We start from the raw sequence: 22,162 nt of genomic DNA, 5'->3' as shown, positions 1-22,162 counted from the left end.
TAAAAAGCTTAGGTTTTCCCTTAGCTAGCTAAATTTTGCTTTCTAAAACCTCTCTTTATGTTATCATTCTGGAGCTTGTCTCCTCTAATGTAGTATCTATCTTCTTAACATGAACCATAGATTACAAGGGCAAACTTCTCATACACTATTATAAAGTTATTCAAATGTTTGCAAATAGTTCCTGGGAAGGGCAAGTATGAAGTAATTTAATTTGATAAGTTCATTATTATAGTCTTTTCAGAATAAAAACATTCTCCTTTTCTTATAATAAATAAAGCAAATGTATTGAGAGATACCAAAATGAGGCAATGTGATACCAAAAACGAGGCTCAGTCTGAAATATACTACGAGAGCCATTCTTCAAGATTGGTGTACATAAAATGTCCCATTAAGTGGACATTAAAATGAAAAAATATAGCTAGAATTAAGAATTCAACATTGACTAACTCGACTCAATGGAACAATTTAGAGATAATCATGGATTATGATAAAGTTAAAGGAAATATGAGGTAAGGAACTCTGAAACATTGTACCAAAAAAGGAAGACACCCACCCTCCCCACTCCCAAATCTTAAACTTGGGATTTTGGTCATTTTTCCAGTTTCACTTATATGAAAAATATTTTAATGATATCAAGCTATTGATGTTATGATGGCTTCAACGATTAGCATACTGTATTATATTATTGATTTTATATAGATATATAGATATCTATATAAAATCCATATATAAATATATAGATTTTAAATCCCTAAAAGTTAGCTATCAAAATTGATCTTCTTCAAAATAAAGTTCTACTGAAATTTCCTTAGTTACCAAATACGTACCTTTGAGTAACCTGTTTTCACAGAGAAGTGCCCTCATTTAAGGAAAACAAAAACCTACCTACACCACAACATATATCTCCCCTCTGCTTTGATGCATTAGGTGTAAATATGTTTTTCAGAAAACAGATATCTAGCTTGTCAAACTCCTTATAACATTTCCCAAAGTTGTTGACCGAGGAACGCCGGGTTGTGAAGCAAGCCCCAAGAAACAGGATTAATAATGGAAATGCCAACCAGCTGCTCCTGGCTGTCGGCAGTGCCAGGGCTCTAAGGCTCCAGGGTGAGGTCGGGCACCTCACTCCTACAGTTCTACGTCTCCTCACCCAGATTAACTGCTGTATTCCCAGAGCCAGACAATTTAACCATCTTGTTTGCTCTCTCCAGCTCACGAGCTTGAAAATTTAATTTTTCAGGTATGTTTTGTTCTTCTCAATATGTATTTTCCAAGAATGTTTTTTTTTCTTTTTATATATGTTCTACAGCATTTCCACCAATGTATATTCTCCTTTTACTTTTTAAAAATCGTTATGTGGCTTTACAGAAAAGGAACTGACTAGCACACACTCTATATTACCTTATATCAGAAAGGTAAATAAAATTTCAACTGGTTTTAAAAAGGCATAAAAGACTTAGAAAACAGTTTCCTGGTCATAGAACAATCTTACTAGAAACAGTGACTTGTCTAAGTCAGCAACCAAAATAAATACTCTGGGCAAAAGGGTGAATATGATGATTAAGTAACTGGTTTTTAAAATTTCTACAATGAGGTTTACACTGGTTAGTTTCCAAAGGTATTTCTGTCCATCTAAGTTGGGCATCAACACTTGTAAAGGAACAATGAGATAAAAAGAATTTATTCAGCAGGTGTAATACACCTTATAATCTGATCTCTACTAATCAAGATTGCACAGAAAGAGACATTTTATTTCACAACATGATGATTTTTGTTGTTGTTATTAAATATACCAACTTTTTTTTCTTAGAGTTAACTACTCTATAACACAATTAGAATATCTACCTGAATTTGAAAATGGTTTTTCTTTTACTAACTAACCCCCATTGATTTCTTCTTTGCAGAATATAACACTCAAACCATTTACTTTAAAATAAAGAAACATCAGCCTATGAACTTTGGGATTACACACAGTTTCTCATTAAAAATGCAAAGACACATGTTATTCATATGCTAGTTTATTATTCAGAGATGATTTCATGACAAGCGTTGTCAATGACCGATTACAATACCAGGAAATTCGTAGAACAAAATTTTGCAGAGATCTTGTTGTTTTGTATTTAATTCTAAAAAGTATGCTACCCCAATTTTCAGATATCAAGCTGAGAGGCCATTTAGACTATTTCTAGGCTAACTTTTGTTTACACCGGGAGGGAGGGTGATTTCCAAATGAACTTAAAATACCCAATTCCTGTCCATCGTTGTGAAAAAAGAGAAGGATGAGGAGAAGGCCAGAAGAAGTAGCAGGACAGAGAAAATGCCACATGGATTCAAGAGTTGAGAAAACTGACAGTAAAATATATGTTCTTTGGTTAGCAAAGCGAAAAGGGGGAAAGTATTGCATACATGATAGATACACACTAGCATTCTAAAGCAGGAGACAAGAATGTCAAGAGTGTATTCTTCCCCCGCTGCCAGATGGAAGGGCTATTATTATAAATGAAAGGCAGCAGTAGTGGATGCCAGGCACTTTTGTTCTGTGCCAGATTCTGAAGTCCAGATGTAAGCAGGTTACCCCTGGGACAGGACAGGCTTCAGCTCCCGCAGCAGAACAGAACCGATCACGGTTCTCTCAGTGTTGATGATAAGCTGGGCTGTAGAGCCTTCCTTCAGCTCCACTGTGATGAGCATCAATGACCCACTGTGCACAGTTTTAGCTGCAAACCTGAAGGAAAAAAAAGGAGAGGACTTTTATCATGGGAGGGGGATGGGGGAAAGGAGACAGCACAGATTCAAATTGGTTTAAAATAATTTTTTTCTCAGTAATTTCTTACAGGTTCCCTACTGCCAAAAACCCAAAGCCAAGCATTCTTCTGAAAAATCAATAAACTGCCCAGCACCATGCTTACCACAGGCAGGTAATTTTAGTGCACTGGTAGAACAGAACGAGAAGAGGAAGTCTATTTTACTTATTAGTTTGGACAACAGATATATGTGAATAATTCTCCATTAATTTGTATTTGGGAGTCATTCATTTGATATTTAACATTTCACCATGCATAGGGCCATTTAAAATAAACCACTGTATTTTTATTTTTAACATATTAAGAAAAGCTACGAGCTTGAAATTTTAATTCCTCATATGTGAAAATGATTATGCAAGAAGTTAGGTAATTTTATGGACATTATAAAACTCATATCATTTCAAAAATTCACGCATGCATGTTAAAATATTCAAATTCAATCTCTAATGTTGATGATGACATGTAACAAAATCACATGACAGCCAGGTATAACACCACAGTCCTTCTTTTTAGATTTTTTTTTAATGTTTGGGATGTCAGATACTTCTTTTTGCTTTAGAATAGAGGAAAGTTGAGGTCTAAGGCTCCATTACTAAATTCCAAGACATGAAGAATCTACTAATTACATGGAATTATAAAAGCAAAACTAGCCTTTTAAGCACTGCAATTGACTGAAAAGCCGTTGGAGGCACAATGAACTTCTGTCAATCCTGCTAATTCATTCTGCACGCACAGTTGAGCCCCAGAGACGTGAAGGAAGAGGATGGTACCCTCCTAGGCCTCCATTTTCCACATGGAGCATGTTCCACGCATTTTGGGGGGGGGGGAGGGGGTTTGATTGCAGGGATGACTGGAGAAAAACAAAGTTGCCGCACATGAGCTTTTGAAAACACTAACAAGTGTAGAGCAGGTCTGTGACCTGCTGTGACCCCACTTTGCAGGGCCAATCCCCTTTCCCCTTTCTGTATGACACGTGTCTGAATCTGAGCCATCTGCCTCAATTTGCGCAACATCTTCAGCCACAATGGCACCCAGTTAGCCCTGACAACAGCTCACAATACATAAAAATAAAACTGCCGCGCTGACAGCACGCTGCGGACTATTCAAGAGCAAACCAACTGGTCAGTGTCTCATGTCTGACAATTAGCATGGGCCTTGCGCAGAGCCTGCGGTGTCCTCAGGGATCTGTTTAATTACCATCAACATAAAAGAGGGAGTTTATCAGGAGACACTCAGAAAAACTTCACTCCCAACTTAATTAAAATATTAGCCACTTAAGCAGGAAGCAGATTCTCTTTAAATGAAAAGTAATTTCTTTTTTGAGTTTTAAAAAAATGACATCAAGATCTTATAACACATTCAAGTCTTTTTTTTCAAAACCTAACAAGCCATTTTTGACCTAAACAGAATCATGAAAATCAGTTTCCCAACAATAATCAGAATAATGACTCAAAAGCAAAACAAATACACTAATTTTACATAATTGAAAATATTATCAACACTTTTAGGTTGCATCTTAAAATGTAAGCTGGTGAGTTGTTCATAAAGTACGTTAGAAGACTTCCTGGTCATTTATTTTTGTGTTTTCTGCAAACATGGAAAGCTGCTCTCTCCAAACACACTGAAGACGGGGAAGGAGTCCGACAGAGCAGTTTTTCTACTTGAGAGAAGCAAGTGTAAGTGACCAGTTTAAGAAGAGAAATCATACCAGTATTTTTAAAGAGATTTTCTAAAGCTCTCATACTATACACATCTGTGTGCGCTTCAGATGTCCACACAAGACATAAGGAACTGCATACCTAATTCCATCTTTTAGAAAACACAAAAATCACCAGCCCTCAAAGGTCCCTCTTTCCTAACACCCCTTAAAAGTTTATGCATTTCTTTTGTCCACATTTTTGAGGTTCTTCTGGTTCATAAGAGAATCCTGTTTCTGTATTTCTGTTAAACCTTGTCTGTCTGTTAAACCAAATGATACTAGGTGGCTCTTCTGTCCTACTCACTTATGTAACTTTTTTCCCCCACAGATCTGGTCATCATCAAATCTTCATTTAACACATATTTCAAGAGAGGTCCCTATGTCTGACAGGGTTATAATTATGTAAACAATAGTCTTATTAGTCCCTTTATTTACTTAACACTTGTGCCTTGGGACTGCAGAGAAGGAGATTATGTCTGAATAGGGACACAAAAGCACTTGAATTTCAGGGTTGTACAGCCCCAAGGCACATTTTATCTCTTTTCTATTAAAAACTTAGAGTCGATGGTACAATAATATAAATTCAGCAGAGACAAACGTCAATTTTGACGTCAGTATGTTTACAGAGATTAAAATTAGTCTCTTGTACATGTTTTTGAAATCCTATTACCACAAAACTCTCAATACTGTTAAGAATTGAGGTCTGAAAGAAAAGAGGTCTTTGCTTACACTACAGTGGTAACATGCTAAGCAAATTGTCCTAGCAATAAAATCTGTTAGGTGGTGAGAAAGCTATTGCCTTTTAACTAGGTCTCTGTTCTAGTGGGCACAAGTGGTGGAAGCAATGTTTTAAAGCAGAAGACTAGAAGATCAGATGTTCTGACATTCTCATTTCACAGTTCAAAAAGGATGTATTTAATTGGAACACAGCATGAGTACAACTGGTTTGTTTTGGTCCATGAAAAGCAAAGCCACCACCCAAAATTTCTTAATCATTTAATGCCCGAACAGGCTATGCTTTAAAAATCCACCGAAAGACAGTTAGGGAAAGAGTACCAGTTAATAACACACAGCTAGCTTTCAGATATAAGAAGCACTGATTATAAAGACAGCCTTGGTCAAACACTTCTATGCTAAATTTAATGGCTGACATCAGAACTTCCGTACTTGACCTCAAATGAAGAAGAACACTGTGACCAAACTTTTTCAGAAGGCATGTGAAGTTTTGGATCACCGTACTTATAACAACAGCTGCCATTTATTAAGTGCTTTGTGTAGCGGGCGCTCGTTTGATTCTGCAAGGCGAATCACAGTATAGATGAGGGAACTGAGGCCCACGGAAGTTGAGAAACCTGCTCATGGGCACATAGCTAGTGAATGGTTGAGCAGGAATTTGAACCCAAGTATTCTGATTCTGGATTACATACATTCTCAAATATGCAAAATGCACTGATAAATTATGCATATAGGTAAATATGCATATTTACCTAATATGCATATAATCTATTATTGTTCCAAAAACTTGAAGAGGGAAGATTTTTCCCTCCAAAACTGTGGACTTGAATTTGCACCATTATGGAATTTAAAGCATCTTGACTTGGTGCTTTTTCTTAATTTCTGACCTTAAATATTTAAAAAATTTTAAATATCCCCCACCTCCCATTCCCTCAAAAGACACACCGACAATGAAAAACATAAAACCTTCCTAAATGGAGCTGTAACACAGGGAGGGACTTCTGGGAGGCCAACCAACCTCGAACACCAGTACCACCACAAATGAGAACAAATAAGAGGATGACAGTTAAAGATGTATTGCCTATGTATGATGGGCTCCATGTTATTAAAAGGATACCATCTACGTATTTTTCATTATTTTTCATTTTCATTCCACCACCAAGCACTCGCTGTTTGTAATCACCAATTGAGAAGGTGAAACTGTTTAGATATATCTGTATTTCATTTCATTACATGTCTTTTTGTCTATTATCTCTAGCAATTGACATTTAATCTTTGAAGCTTGTAAGAATTCTTAGGATTAAAGAAAAAGACAAAATAAGTTGCTTGCCAAACCTAAATGAAGATACCACTTTTCTAAAAAAGTTAATTTGTTTTAACTACTGACAGAATTATGAAAAAAACTCAGATAACAACAACAAATTTGTATAAATTTATTATCTATAATACATGGCCTTATTCCCTCATGCACTTAAACCATACTTTTTATTAGATTTATGAGAAGCTGGCTATGGGCCATAAATGTTTTTGTCAGAAGGAAAAGAAATTCTACAACTCAATTGTTTGAACAACTTCAATGCTAACAGGACAACATGAATTAAAAAGTATTTATCTGAGAGACGGCATCAATCTCCAGGGTATTCACAACATAAAAATTTTTAAATAGAATCGTATTTGCTACATTTAATGCAACAGCTCTAAGACATGCTTTTTCTTCTCTTGGGTAGTCTTCCTGGTTTCTGATTTTTCTATTCTGAGTTCAATTTTCTCATGTTTTCTGTTCTACTGGTTACCAGAAGCTGTGACAATGGCCCACTCAGGCTAAAACTTTTTTTCCCCCCCTTCTCTGTACACGAAGCCTTCAATTACTGCCTGCTGAAGCAGACAGAATCCTATTAGTAAGAAAGACGATCACAAGATGCAGTGCCCTGCCCTAGCTGTATAAAAATAATTAGTTCAAAGTTGACAAATGTGTAATGAAGTCGCACAATCATTATATATAAGAAATACTGGTTTGAATAAGCATCCTAACATCAAATACCAAAGCCTGATGATTTGGAGCATTGTTTTCCAAAAAAATTTAAAATGATAAGTCCTTATTATGTTGAGTTAATACAGAACATTTTAAACAGAGAACTTGCAAGTTGTAAAAAAAAATTCCATTTTGTTGACTATAAAATTGTATTTTAAAGTTTAGCCCATTACCTAAGAGAATTAATACTGAGGGAAAAAATTCCATGTGATTCAAGTTTAGGGAATTTATCCAAAGCAATGTATTTTTTCCTACTATTAAAAAAATTAGCCAGCAATATTACAGTATCTTCCTTTGACAATCTGATGAAAAGAGTTAAAAAAAAAAAAAAGAGCTACCATCATAACTTAGGATTCTCAGTATTCTGTTCTAGTCTTTAAACATGGTATAAAAAAAATGATTCTCCATACTATCTTGTCAATGATGCATTCTCTTTCTTTATACAGGAAAGCTAAATATATCTCGAAGTGTGCTTTCTCAAAGAAGACATGAAATAGTCCAGTTATTCCAAAGCATTTTTGGTTTGTCTATTTGGTGGGGGTGGGATGGGATGGGCAAAGAGTAAAACACATAAATTCTTAGCCCATTCTCTTTGATTCCTTATAAAATTGTCAACCCAGAAAGAAAATCATCAAGAATACCTCTCTTTCATTTCTACATGAAAACAGTTATATATATTCCTATTAGTAAAACTGTTGCATTATAGAGTATTACCTCTCAAATGGTGGAATTAAAGAAAACTTAAATAAAGAATGCTTTAAAGCAAAATCAGCTGTGTAGTTTTGGTGATTTCTGAAATATCAAAATATGCTTTCCATGTAAAAATTAGCTGAGGTCCACATTTGTTTTTCAATGAAATGCTGCTCACAGAGCTTGCAGAGATCAAAGCAGCAGATAAAAAAGCAGTGCTGCCCTCTAGTGGACAATCTCCAACCTGAGAAAGACCTGATTTCTAAAGACGTTCCACAAATCTTTAGCCCCCTTTGAGATTCCAAATTTGTTACACAGGACAAAAGACCAAAGCCTGATATCTTTATACTAACAACTGTTTACAAAAAAAAATTTTTTAAGACAGCTGATGTATGTTTACTATAGTATCAGGGCTTATAAAACTAGAGCACCAAGACACTTGTTTTCTATTATGGTCTTTCAGAATTACCTGGTATTTAAATATTTCACAGTTACTAGGGGAAAATAAATAAAACAACAAACAAAAACAATAGCCCAAAGGTTGAGCAACCTAAGAACAGAAGAAAGGGAAATATCAAAGACCCCAACAAGAAGTACCTACGCCATTCATGTTTGTAAACCTAGCACCAAGAAAACCTGTCACAAGCCTTCAAAAAATATTGAATGGACTTGCACAGCATAGACATCTTATGATGGAAACGGTAGTATATACCAGTATTTCTCCTATTAATAACCATTAAACATGTATATCATATCAGTGATTCACTGGATGAGCTGAAGGCCTAGAAATGAAACAAGTTGTCCTTTACATGTACTTCAATTAAATAAAAAGATTATTGATTTTAAACCTGAAACAAATAAACTGTGTTTAGATATGTTGGCAAATTAAAAAGTTGACTGCGAGGTTGCTATGGATACACTATTCTAGCCACAGTACCAGATTTTCCTAATACTTAAGGACCTAAGTAACAATAGTAAAACAATGTTCATTCTCTTAAGACTGTAATTATTCATAAGTTGCACGTATTCAAAATTTGCAAATTCAAGAAATGATACAGTAAACAAGATCCAAACACAGATTAAGATACATGGGGTGGGGAAAGGACTGCAAGTACTGAATACAAATTAATAATAAAAACTGTTTTGGGGGGCGCCCGGGTGGCTCAGTCGTTAAGCGTCTGCCTTCCGCTCAGGTGGTGATCCCAGGGTCCTGGGATCAAGCTCCATGTCGGGCTCTCTGCTCAGCGGGAAGCCTGGTTCTCCCTCTCCCACTCCCCCTGCTTGTGTTCCCTCTCTTGCTGTATCTCTGTCAAATAAATAAAATCTTGAAAAAAAAAAACTGTCTTGGGCCTTACTGAATACGCTAAGAGCTAAAATAGAATCACAGCAGAGAAAAGGTTTTCCATTTTCACTCAAATTATCACATTTTTCCCTCACAGGGTCAATTTGCTGTTCATGAAAGGGCAAGATGAGTAGGTAGTATGACAACTCTTTTTTAACACCACCACTGTTACTGAATGTCAAAATTCCGGAAACTGGGTTAAAATGTGAAATGGTTGGGATTGCTGAAAGACAAACTTCTACTTGCGGTCTCAGACTGTTTCACAGACAGGACTACAATACACTAATATAATTAACAATACACCGTTGCTGGAGCACAACGGGATGGCGATAAGAAACAACCGAGAATCGAACATCTCCTCCATTAGCATCTCTTAATCTATAAAAAGGAAATGCAAAAACAGGAAAAATACGCTTTAACATGTGTCATGTAGCTGTTATTAACTCTTGATAATACGAGGCAGCCTCAAACTGTAAACTTTGGAACATTGCTGGCCTTAGAACTGCTTAGACCACTGGCTACAATGCAGACTCCTGGGCCATACCCCAGATGTACCAAATCTGGGTCCTCCGGTGTAGGTCCCAGTACAACCCTCCACAGGTTTCTTTTGTACAGAAAAGCCTTAAAGTTTTTGGAACTACAGATTTTTAGCTTTCTGCTTTTTGCTCACTATATATTAGTACCTTTATGAGAGGACAAGCAATGTAAGAAAAGAAAATGCACCACGGTTTCTACATTGTTGAATACAAACATCAGTCATAAACCCTTACTTGATTTCTTTCTCAGGAACACAGGAAATTTTTCCTGGCTCTGAATGTACCTAAGATTCCCATTGCTAGTCTCTAATTCTCTTCCCCTAAACACACTGAATATTAACATTTTCTCTTTGCAGTCCATTCACATACTGGTTTACTATTGTTCACTATGCCCTTTGTATATACTTTATTTATATATTAATTTATTAGTCCTGTCTTAAATAATATGCTTTAAGACTTTTACAATGCATAGACTCTCACATGTTTTAATATGAATATCTAACACAGGACATGAAGATGTTCAGCTCCATGGTTAATAAATGCTTTTTTGATGACTTTATTTAAATTCTTTCTGTATTACCCCTTATCACGTGGTAACTGTAATCTAGAAAATAGCAGGTTGCCATAATGATCATAACTCTGTAGATCTCAATGGGATGGTTTTGTTCTCAAAGAGCAGCTTTTTCAATCACCAAGCAAGTACCAGAGAAATGAAAATAAAGTTGTATCTCAATAGTTTACTGGTTGGCTTTCTGAGATTACTGCTCATTTAGAAAATAAAAACTAAATGTCATATCATCTAACAATAGATACACAGTTTCCTACTGATCTCGTAAAGCAGTTAATAACATAAGAAATGCTCCTGTTTTTTAAAATGAATTCCATAAAACTTGTGCTCCTTTAATTGACTTTTTCTTAATGGAGGCCATTCTCTGTTGATATGTAGGAACCATTTTCTGCTATGTATTCAATTAAAATGTCTACTTTACGCTATTACACACTTCTGCATATTAATGAAGATTCCCTTTTTCTCAAATAATTCTTATATTAATTCTTCTTTTAACTTGGCATTTAATGTAAAAACTATTTAAATATTAAGAGCAGTGGGAATAAATTATTCCAAAATCAAGACAATGGAAACTTCATTCATAGAATGGCCAGAAAGAATACTCTGATGCTTATTAAAAAGTCCTCTCAGAAATAAAAGATCTACAGATCTTTTATTTAGTAGAACATAGTAGATTAAGTAGATTAAGTAGAACATAAGTAGATTAAGTAGAACATAGGCCAGCCAAGAATAATTTACCATACTGAAATTTCCAATCTTAAAATACTAACATCCAAAATGCTTTTCACACTTGTTTTGTTTTTGTTTTTAAGTAATCTGAAATCAATTACCATTAATAAATACAAGAATGGCTTTGGGGGCACCTGAGTGGCTCAGTGGGTTAAGCCTCTGCCTTCGTCTCAGGTCATGATCCCGGAGTCCTGGGATGGAGCCCTGAATCAGGCTCCCTGCTTCCCCCTCTCTGCCTCTGTCTGCCTCTCTGCCTACTTGTGATCTCTATCAAATAAATAAAATCTTAAAAAAAAAAAAAAAGAATGGCTTTGGTTCTAGTCTTCATAAACTTAAAAAGCAACTGTCACAGAATAATAAAGGAGTCATTCAAAAAGCTCACAGGGATTTCAGTTTTGTTATTGGCAATTAAGTAACATAAGTTTAGATATATAAACTCATTAATTCTGGAGAATAATATGATACTGAACACTACACCAAACAACATGAATACAACTCAATGAAGGGATAAAGTGTTCATTTCTGTTATTATAATATAAAAAGTAATTACCATTTCATTTTAAATGACATTAAGGAAGGCATTGGTACAGATTTTACTAACAATTGTTCATTTTTGCTTTGTTATTGAATATAAAAGAATGGCAAAAAACTGTTACATATGCAGGTTGATAATTTTTAACAATTTCTCTATGAAAAATCCAAGTAACTCCCGGTGTTTATTACCTGGAAGCTTTCTAAAATTTAGAACATTAACACAGCCATACTTTAACTGTGAGAGCAAATGCAAACATTTTCAATTATATCTAATGAGACTTGTGAGGCACATTAAGACAGCACAACCTAATCCTAATTATTGATAGGCATGTTTTTCACCTTTGACTCAGTAGTAACTTGGGTTCCTCCCCCAAGTTACAGAGCCAATCATACAGCTGGATCAGAGAAGTGTCAAGACATTGCAGATGTGTATGAGGACCATAAACATTAAGTCTGGAGGCAATCTCTGCGTTCCAAAGCCAAATATAAACAGTTCTTAGTTGTGTGTCTCCCCTGAATTAGTACAGATAATTAAGAACTGACAATAATTTAATCACTTGAACAGACATTAAGCTCTAAACCACCAAGACAAGTTACAGGCAAACGATGGACTAATAAAAATTGTGCAACTGTGCTAAGTGTCTTTCTTAGTCTATTTCCCAATAAGAAGGCAGCTTTTGAGTTGGCTTTGAGAAAGTAATTTGGCTGTTTTCTTCTAAGAAACAAAAATATGGAAAGCTGCCATTGCTTTCAGAAAAGTTAACCCACATATAAAACAAAACAAAAAATAAATCAGAAGTTCCACCATAAATAAGGGTTACTATATGTCTTTCTGTACATTACAGAAGGACATATTAAAACAGGACTGAAGTATTGCTGGATACTAGATGCGTCAGGTAAAATTTCAGACTGTATAAGCTAAAAGTTATAGTTGGTGTACGATATTTTAGTGTTTTAGGAATTTCAATAATTCAAAGTATCCATAAATAAAACAAAGAATTTCTGTTAGAGAAAATCACCCAGGAAAGTAAGAAGTATTTAAAGCAGAAAAACAATTAAAAGAGGAAACTCAGAACCAAAATATTTTCATTGAAAAGCCTTCTGTTCACTTTTTCCCCTATTGAACAACAGTAATTGATAAGTTATATCTGCATGGTGGTACCAGCATGATGACCTAATACCCATTTTATTATTTTATTATCACCCTATATGAGATAGATAGGGCTGCCAGAAATTAGGAAACGGAAGCATCAGACCACTTAAACTGCAACTTAACTAAGGACGTTTCTCTAAAAATAAAACAAATCCCCCCAAAATACGGTAAATTTGTTTTTTGATTAGCACATGCAGTTTTCATTCTGTCCCAATTAGTAGATGATGTTAGGCAACTACAAATAATGGCAGATCAAGACTTGAACTCAGCTCCTCTGAGGCCAAGACCAATATTCTTCCAGAGATTAAGACAGACTTTCATTTCAATACCCCCTCTTTTCCCTGTCACCCCTTCCTAAAGAGATGAAGATCTTAAAGCCCATAAGAAGTTATAACTTGTCTTAAATTACCAAGCCCAGTAATGGCAGAGATAAATCTAAAACTCTGATCTCAGATAAAGCTAAAACACTTTTTTTTTTTTAATTTATTTATTTGACAGACAGAGATCACAAGTAAGGAGAGAGGCAGGCAGAGAGAGAGGAAGGGAAGCAGCCTCCCTGCTGAGCAGAGAGCCCCATGTGGGGCTCGATCCCAGGACCCTGAGATCATGACCTGAGCCTAAGGCAGAGGCTTTAACCCACTGAGCCACCCAGGTGCCCCTAAAACACTCTTTTTATAAGGAGGTTTCTCTTACCCCTGTATTAACTTGAAGATTTTATTTTTAAGTAATCTCTACATCCAATGTAGGGCTCAAACTTACAACCCTGAGATCAAGAGCTCCATGCTCTTATCAGCTGAGCCAGTCAGGAACCCACCCAAAATAATTTTTTCTCAAAAACATTTTTTAAAGGTCTGAAGGCATTCTTTCTGATTTTAAATTCATTTTCCATATACATGGATAAAGGCAGAAGTATGCTACTGGCAGTGGGATGGCGGTGGAATTAATGAATTCCTTTAAGCTCACATAGTACTAAGTAATAACCGCACATTTGTTTAAGGGGAGCATTTTTGTCTTTACTTTCATTTCAAGCTACTGGCACACATAGATTACAAAGAGGGCAACCATAATAATCACATTCTCTGCTACCTTTAAGGACAAATGACTTGGATCTCATGCTTAAATGCTCCGTGGTGAAGATATATCTGGTCTAAGAAACAGAAGCTGCATTTGGCCCTATGCTGGTTTTCTAGTAGCTCCTTATTATTGGAAACAGTCTCAAGGGACTGCTGTGAAAAGCAACTCTGTATATGGTACCCAAACTTCCTCCATTTCAAGTAAAAAAGTCCAACTGCACTGCTTTATAAAACAGTTCTTCCTGGAAATCCACTGACTGGTGAAACAGAATAAATTCTTAACCACAGCTCACAAACAGTACCTTTACAAATCACCAAGCTATTATAAAATACAAGTACACTGACCTTCAGGACAGTCCATCCCAGTGTACTAAGAATTGCATAAATAGGGAAGAGAGCCATAACACAAACCAATCAATCAAATATCTCATCAGAAACAAAGGGGGGGGGCACATAAAGGTTTCAGGGTTACTGTTTTGAAGGAAAAATATGAAGTGAAAATTATATATTTATGAAGTGAAAATTATATATATACATACAAATTATCTCCACATCACATGTTGGTGAACCTACCTGTGTATATTATCTTGGCCAGAAGGGACCACACCTACATTGGCTACATTTACAACCTTCTGAAGGATCACCGAGGGAGTGAAATTCTGTGGTGCAGCAATGATTACAGTAGACGTTTCATTCATTCCTGTTAGCATTCCTGTAAGAGCAAAAGAAGGCTCCCTTTTACTAATCTCTTTAGGAAAATTACATTAAAATGATTTCAAGTTCATAGCCAAAATTCAAAAACTTAAAAAAAAAAACCCATTCCAGAATATAATTTTCAAGATAATTATCATAGAATTAAAATAATTACAAATGTTATAAAAATTTTAAAATCCTTACTGTGTAGGAAACGTGTAAAAATGCAATGGAATATAACTCTTAATGAATCAGATTTTCAATATTATAAAATAAAAATGTAGACTCACAAAGATTCTATTCAATTTCAGTCCCTTTAAAATATACTCATTTGGACTATGTCAACTATGTATGCTTTTATGTGTTTTTTTCCTCTCGTTTTCATTCAGAGATCTCTCTTGCAAAATGTTGCCTAAGAACAAATCAAAGTGAGCTGAAATAACTAGCAACATTATCTGATGAATGGCCTCAACTGATGGATCAAAGTTATCTTAGCCATGACTGAAAGTCACTGAACAGTTATGGGGTTCTAAAAAATGCACAAGTATCTAAGTAGCTATATTATATTCATACCTAAATATTATAGCATTTGCCTAGTGAACAGAAATATACTGTTAATTATGAAAACACCAAACGAAATTTCTGAAGCAAAACATTTGGAAACAAAGGAAAAAATGTAAATGGAAAATCTAGAAAATCTGGAAATTCCAGAGACATTTTAAAGAAATATTTAAGAAAAAAACAAAGTTAAGCAAAATCATGAACAAAAACCATAGAGTTAACATAGAACATGCCATTAATATCAAAATTTCATGTAAAAATGTTCAGTGAACAAATTCAGTAACATGCCAAACCCTTGGAACAAATAATTGAAATTTAGTAGCGAGGTTAAAAAACCCAGAATAATTATAATAAATGCCATCTACCTGGACTGGTGATATAAGTCATCGACATCTAATGGTATCTAGCAGAAATGATAATCTTTTGAGACATTTTATATGTGCGCAGTAGTTTACCAAATTTATAAAAATGGTTAAATTTGATTTTATGTTTCCAAAAGGCTCTGAACCTTCAGGGCTATGTATTTAATTTAGTTATTTACTGCAAATGCAACCTGAAATTTAAAAGAACCCCTACGATTAGCAGCACAAAATTTCGAAAGCCCAACACTGTAAAGAGACTTATCTAAGCTTTTAACAAAGAGCAGGTTTTACTAACCACTTTCAAATTCGGGGACACTACGTTCTGTCTTAGACTGTTTAACTTCAGTATTAGGCAAAAGCTTTAAAAACTACACAAGCAGTCAAACACTGCTTTTAAGTAAAGCACAGTGGCTGCTGACATAACACTGCTGAGAGATGTGTGTACTCATTTAGGATTTAAACCTTCTCCATTAAGCTCTATTGAAGAGCAACTGCTGAATAAATGAATGCAACTATGTTTATGTTAAAAGCCTGTTTCCCGCAGCATGTAATTAAAGGAAATGTTGTACAAAGCCAGTACTTTTGTCAAGCTCCTGTAAATGGAAAGATGGATAGCACTCAGAGAAGTGAATGCATTGCTTCATATTTAACCTTAACACTCTTGTCATTAATGGTTTGTCTAACTTGGTCTATAAAAGACAAGGTACTGCTCCATTGAAGTAAAATTTAAAAAATCAACTAAACCATGCTTTTCAGAACAGAAGATTCATTATCGTCAGCTAATGTATTGGCATAAAGCAAAGTAACATCCTATCAAGTAAGGCACACATTCAATCTGCCTTCCCACCCCCCTTTATTTTTAACTCATGCTGTTTTATTGTTATAGGCAATTTGTACCACTCAGCATGACAGTGTAAACTGAATCAAGATTAATTTACATGCAAAAGAACACTTAGGAGAGCAGCATGGTAAGCAAATGTATTGTCTCGATTGCTGAGGTGGAAAAAGAACCTGGAAAGAAAAAAAGGTGCTCTAATTAAGGGGCATCAAATATGATTGCTTGTGGTAGTTAAGGGCCAGAAAATAGTAAATGTCTGACCATTTAAAGAATTAGCATCTTGCTAGCTAGGAAACCATAAGATGGATGCATAAATCATAATAAAATTAAGTAAACATTCTAGGTTTCTTAAACCAGAGATTTTTCTAAATGAAAATATATCAGAAATTCTCAAATTAACAAGAAAGAAAAATATGCCAAGGTATCATTAAAAGTTTCTCCCACAATAAACAGACTTTAGATACCATATAGGCTGCTCACACACAATAAAGGTAAAGTTACCAGGAAAATATTTCAAAATTGTCAGACTATAGAATTTGTTGCTTCATTAGAATTTATCTAAATTTTGGAGAGGCAGGGGGACAGAGTACTTAATTTAGGTCAATCGGCTGTACTTAACTGCTAAAATGTTTATCAAATAATGTCAGAAAATACAATTAAAAATTTTCTCTTAAGTTTTAGATTTCTAATAAGAAGAAAATAAGAGAAGGCAGTTTGGAATAAATAGTTGACTTATATCTCTTATAATAATTAAACCAGCCTTAAGAAGCCAATTTTTTTTGAGAGGATCTCAAAATTTACAGTACCAAAATCATCCTATAGCTAGATCATTAACTAATTCTAACCATGTTCAACCAATGTTCAAAACTCAATGAAAAAAATTCTGCTTCTGGTTTAAAGTTCTTAACACGAATATTATAGGTAACATCAATATCTTGGATAAACCACTCTTTCTTTTAGCACTGTGACCACCAACCTTATAAACATGCATGTTTAGCTATAGAACTCTAAATGCAACAACTGAGAAAAAAATGACAGATCAGGCTGCCTCTCAGAAATAAAACCCTTTTCATTTTAAAATAGGTTAATATGCGCAATGTGTTAGGTGTACTCTTATTTAATACTGTACAAACTTTTAATTATGTACATCTTTAGTATAAAAATAGAATATTCTTCATCTTTATGATTTTTCCCGTTAAATCCTAGTTAATGCATTTAATGCATTCCTTGAGCCTTAAAATATATGCCCTGTGAAATGAAGTATTAAGTATCTAAGTTCATTTTGTTTAAAGTAGAAAAATTATGTAATGTATGCAAGCAATGACACACACAGGTGCTTCTTAAATTTACTGGTATTTTACCATCCAGAAGTTTGCATTGATAAAATCTGAGGAAACGGATGTTTATGATTTTCAGTGAGTGAGTCCTTTCTAGGTATCGTTTGTTGAAATAAGCTAAGCTCTTCCTAGAGTAGTATAAAAACAAATACATATGTAAAGTTCAGAATTGAGACCTCGATTATCAAACCAGCTGAAATCTATAACTAAAAAGATGCTATCGAAAAGACTCTTTAAAAGGGTAGTAAATTTGCCAGCATCAAGTCCCATATCAAAGAATGAATTCAGGAAGACAGAAAGAATGATACAGAAATGCCAAGAGACTTGCAAGGATTTACAAATACTTCATATAAACAAATTTTCAAATAGCTTTATTCAGAGTAGCCTTTCTGCTCTATTAAACATAGCAAACAGCTGCCAGATTTATTCAGACAAATAATCAACAACCATAGAAGTAAAATGGCAGAAGAAAAAGGAATTTTGGCAACAACTCCACAGAGGACCACAGCTGTTCTGCGAGTGCACCTCTCTCGTGCGCTGCGGTTCTGTATGGCTAGTCAGGGAAAAATCCCTCAGTCACAGCAGAGCACAGAACACTTAATCGAAATATCAAGTATTCTAAACCAAAGCTGAGGGACAGAAAAGGTATACGATGATCTGCTGCTTTAGATATACTCTAGCTGCACTTTTCAAAAAAAGAATATCCCCTTAATAACAAATGTGCCAGAGCCTTAATCGTCACTTATGCGCCACTCACCTGGGTTTGCTGAGAAGGTGTAAAGCAGAGAGGCAGGCTTTAGCCAGCAAAGGGTAAGAATAGCAAATGTAAGCATCAATTCATCAACAGAAAAATAAAATCATAAAATCACAAAGATGGTTTTCTTCTGTAGTAATAATCAACTTCCAAGAAAAGCAAATGCGAAGAGGAATTTAGTCATTCTTTTTTTTTATCACTTAAGAAGGCAGAAAATAAAAGATGACTATTAATTTACAATCTTGTATGAAATTTTCTTTGTGAGATTCTTCTACAACAGGTCTTTGGAACACTGTAGACTGCAATGGCTTATAGCAAAAGAAAAAAAAGGTCTCTGGCACTATAATGATGGAGTGCCAAGAAGCATGTGTTTCTCCTTAGGTATAGGTATTTGTATGTGCCCAGTACTTTCTGGAAGCATGACAGATATGATTCAACAAACACCAAGATGAAGGAATCTTTGTATGATAACCCCTTTAGAGAGAAAAATAGCCTACCTTCACATAAACTTTAAAAAATTATTGACTATTCCATTTAAATATGCCCTAGTTTTATATAATCTTTAATTAAACACATCAAGTCACAGTTACTTCCCCTTATTCATATAAGAAAATAAAATTTATTTTTATTAGTAGGTATGCTGCACTCTTGAGCAAGTGCAACATAGTAATACTTCCATTCTACTGAAAATATTTTCTTTTTAGGTGCATATTTTAAAATATTTCAGCTCTGATACATCCGGGCAACACAGCATTTCCCTACTATAGAATTAGGTCAAAAGAAAATGGAGGTATTTTGATGTTAAAATTAGTACTTTTCTTGAAGGGTGAGGCACCCTAAGGTGTACAGGGAGAAATACATTAGTAGGACACGAAAAACAGTTCTACAGTAAAAGAAAATACAGAGACACAATATTTATAGCAGTAGAACTTTGGTAAGTCTCAAATCCCTCACATTTTCACTAATATAAAACACATGAGTTCATTAGGTTGACAAACCCACAACTCCCAGAAGTGAAAAGTTAATCAATTTATTATTTTAAAGACATATTAATCAATTTTCAAGTATGCTAGGAATGTAGACAAACATCTACTTTTAAGGTTATTTTATAGAAGTAAAGCAAAAACTGGAAGATTATTCACGGACATCTGTTAATGGCTATGCATATATGGTACTTTATTTTAGAGACCAGACAGAAGAATGAGCACATATCATTTGGGATGTCAATTTCTAGTAAATTGTAGTAATCTCTCACCTTGTTCTTTCTTAAAATCTTTCTCTGACATGGCCACAGGTAAAAGCAGTTCTCCAACAGGTGGCTGAATATTAACATTGAAGCAATCTTCCTTGGTACTAAGAGAAAAACATATCAAAGCTGACAAAATCCTTAAAAAACATTCTCTTTAATACTATGCAGTTAAATGTAATTAAAGCATATGTCAGCATATACAGTATAAGATCTTGGCTTAACTAGCACACCTAAAAAGGCTTGAAAAAATTTTCAACACTATTTGCTGAGAAATACATCTGTTATGTCAATTGGAAAACAATTTTTTAAAGAAATATGTAGTTATAGTAAATAATACCACTTGATGATGTAGAACTTTTAACAGATAAGCATCAAGGCTACACATACCCATTACTACCAAAGGAATGCTTTATGCAGTTTATAAAGAAGTAATATTTTCTCTTTACTGTGTGTGTTTAAAGTGCAGAAAATGGAGTGCTGTAGTCTTACATGTTAAGATCTCCATTTAAAAATATTAGTTTTTAGGGGTGCCTGGGTGGCTCAGTGAGTTAAGTGTCTGCCTTTGGCTCAGGTCTTGATGCCAGGGTCCTGGGATCAAGCCCCGTGTCAGGCTCTCTGCTCAGCGGGGAGTCTGCTTCTCCCTCTCCTGCTCCCCCTGCTTGTGCTCTCTCTGTCAAATAAATAAAATCTTTAAAAAAAAGTTAGTCTTTAGTAAAAATAAATGTAGAAAATAAAATGTAGTGACCATACTGTGCTTAGATATACGCTAATAAAGCAATACCTCACCTGCAAACTTGTTTAAAAACAAAATGTCTCATTTTTTAGTCGTGCTTTTCGTTAGCATTATTGATCAACATGTGGTAAAGTTATTATTTCAAATGACAGGATATGAAGGATTTAGGAAAGGCAACTTTGTACCCATATCAGATAGAATAATAATACTGAGTGCATTGATTTTAATTTTAGGACAGACACTAATCTCTAAAAAATTATTAAACTTTCTTTAAAAATTTTTTTAGGTTACATATTTCAAGTTAAGTTGATGAGTGTATCAGTGAGGAATATGTTTGGCTGCAAATAAGCAGAAAATCCAACTAAGACTAAGACATTTGTTGTTTAGTATACAACAAATCCTGGAGTTACCAAAGGCTGATTCAATGGCTTAAAGATGCTACTGGGGACCCAGCTCCCTAGTGTGTTGGTTTTCATTCTTATGATTGCCAGATGGCTGCCGCATCTCTAGGTAGCACTTTTACATTCCGTTGAAGAAGAAATAGTGATAATGGAAGAGTAGTGAATAAGTGAGCCAACCACAACTATTCCTTTTTATCAGGAAAGATTCTATCCCCAAAAGGACTTCTACTTTCATGTTAGAACTGCATTCCATGGTCAGTGGGAAGGTGGACAGGGAGATGGGGACTGTGGATAAAAAAAATAACAAACATGAGGTTAAGAAACCCTTTATAAAAAGAAAAAAAGAAAATCTGTATTTATGCTATTATAGAATGTATTTTTATAAGCTGCCTTTTATTTATTCATTTAAGATTTTATTTATTCGAGAGAGAGAGATCACAAGCAGGAAGAGAAGCAGGCAGAGAGAGAGGGGGAAGCAGGCTCCCTGCCAAGCAGCCAGCCTGATGGGGACTCGATCCCAGGACCCTGAGATCATGACCTGAGCCGAAGGCAGAGGCCTTAACCCACTGAGCCACCCAGGCACCCCTGCCTTTTATTTTTTGATGGAACAAGGCAAAGACCAGCCATAAATAAATAAATAAATAAATAAATAAATAAATAAAGTTTTGAATCATTCACCTGTTGATTGTCTAAGGCAAACCCACAAATCCAATTTATTTATTAATTCAATATACATTTACTGAATACAAACCAACCCCATGTACTGGGCAAGTACCTGGGGACTGATTTAAAGACAAGTGAGACTGCCCTAAAGGTTTAAAAGTCAGTGAGAGAGGAAGAGTTCAATTAGGTTTATAAAATAGTAAATGCTACATTAGAGATATGCAGAGAGTATTATAGTCCGCAGAAGAGGGATTGATTAATTCTGCAGGAGTGAGGTAGAGATGGACTTCCAACAGGATGGAGAGGGGCATTCCAGGTATTCTAGACCTCTGTTTTGGGAATGGTGAACAGTGTGGTATGTCAGCAGATGAGGCTGGGGGCACTCTGTGAAGAATACCATCTTCATTTGTGACCCTTCACCCTTCTTATCCCAGGGCAGTCTCAGTTTGTGGTTGTTGTCATGAAATCCTGTTCAGTTAATGTCTCCCTTTATTCTCTAATGTGTCCTGATTTGTAACCAAGTGTATGATTACTTCATGCATATAACTAAGACAAAAGTGTTTCAATGTTTCTTTAACAAACAAGGAAAACTACCAGAGACTTTTCACATTGTTATTAAATAAATGATCCTATTGTATTTCAGAAACTCTAGTGGCAGCATGTAAGATGCAGGAGA

General features: G+C 35.0%; 1 protein-coding gene and 1 pseudogene across 2 annotated transcripts in view; one reads left to right on the top strand and one right to left on the bottom strand.

Annotated features, from left to right (window-relative positions):
* LOC308342884 (large ribosomal subunit protein uL23-like) overlaps positions 1-22,162 on the top strand; it is a 1,151,147-nt pseudogene that overhangs the window by 222,996 nt on the left and 905,989 nt on the right. The gene's annotated exons all lie outside the window — the stretch shown is intronic.
* Positions 2,001-22,162, bottom strand: part of AP3B1 (adaptor related protein complex 3 subunit beta 1) — a 282,043-nt gene continuing 261,881 nt past the window's right edge. Inside the window, exons 25-27 of the mRNA XM_080804718.1 lie at positions 19,696-19,793; positions 14,469-14,607; positions 2,001-2,725 (exon numbers count right to left, since the gene is read on the bottom strand). Of these exons, the coding sequence (XP_080660844.1) occupies positions 2,572-2,725; positions 14,469-14,607; positions 19,696-19,793 (391 nt within the window). The 3' untranslated portion in view covers positions 2,001-2,571. The remainder of the gene's footprint in view (positions 2,726-14,468; positions 14,608-19,695; positions 19,794-22,162) is intronic.

The sequence above is a fragment of the Martes martes genome (genome assembly GCF_963455335.1).
Source record: "Martes martes genome assembly, chromosome: 5".
Lineage (NCBI taxonomy): Eukaryota > Metazoa > Chordata > Mammalia > Carnivora > Mustelidae > Martes > Martes martes.
This window is presented reverse-complemented; position numbering and strand designations above follow the sequence as displayed.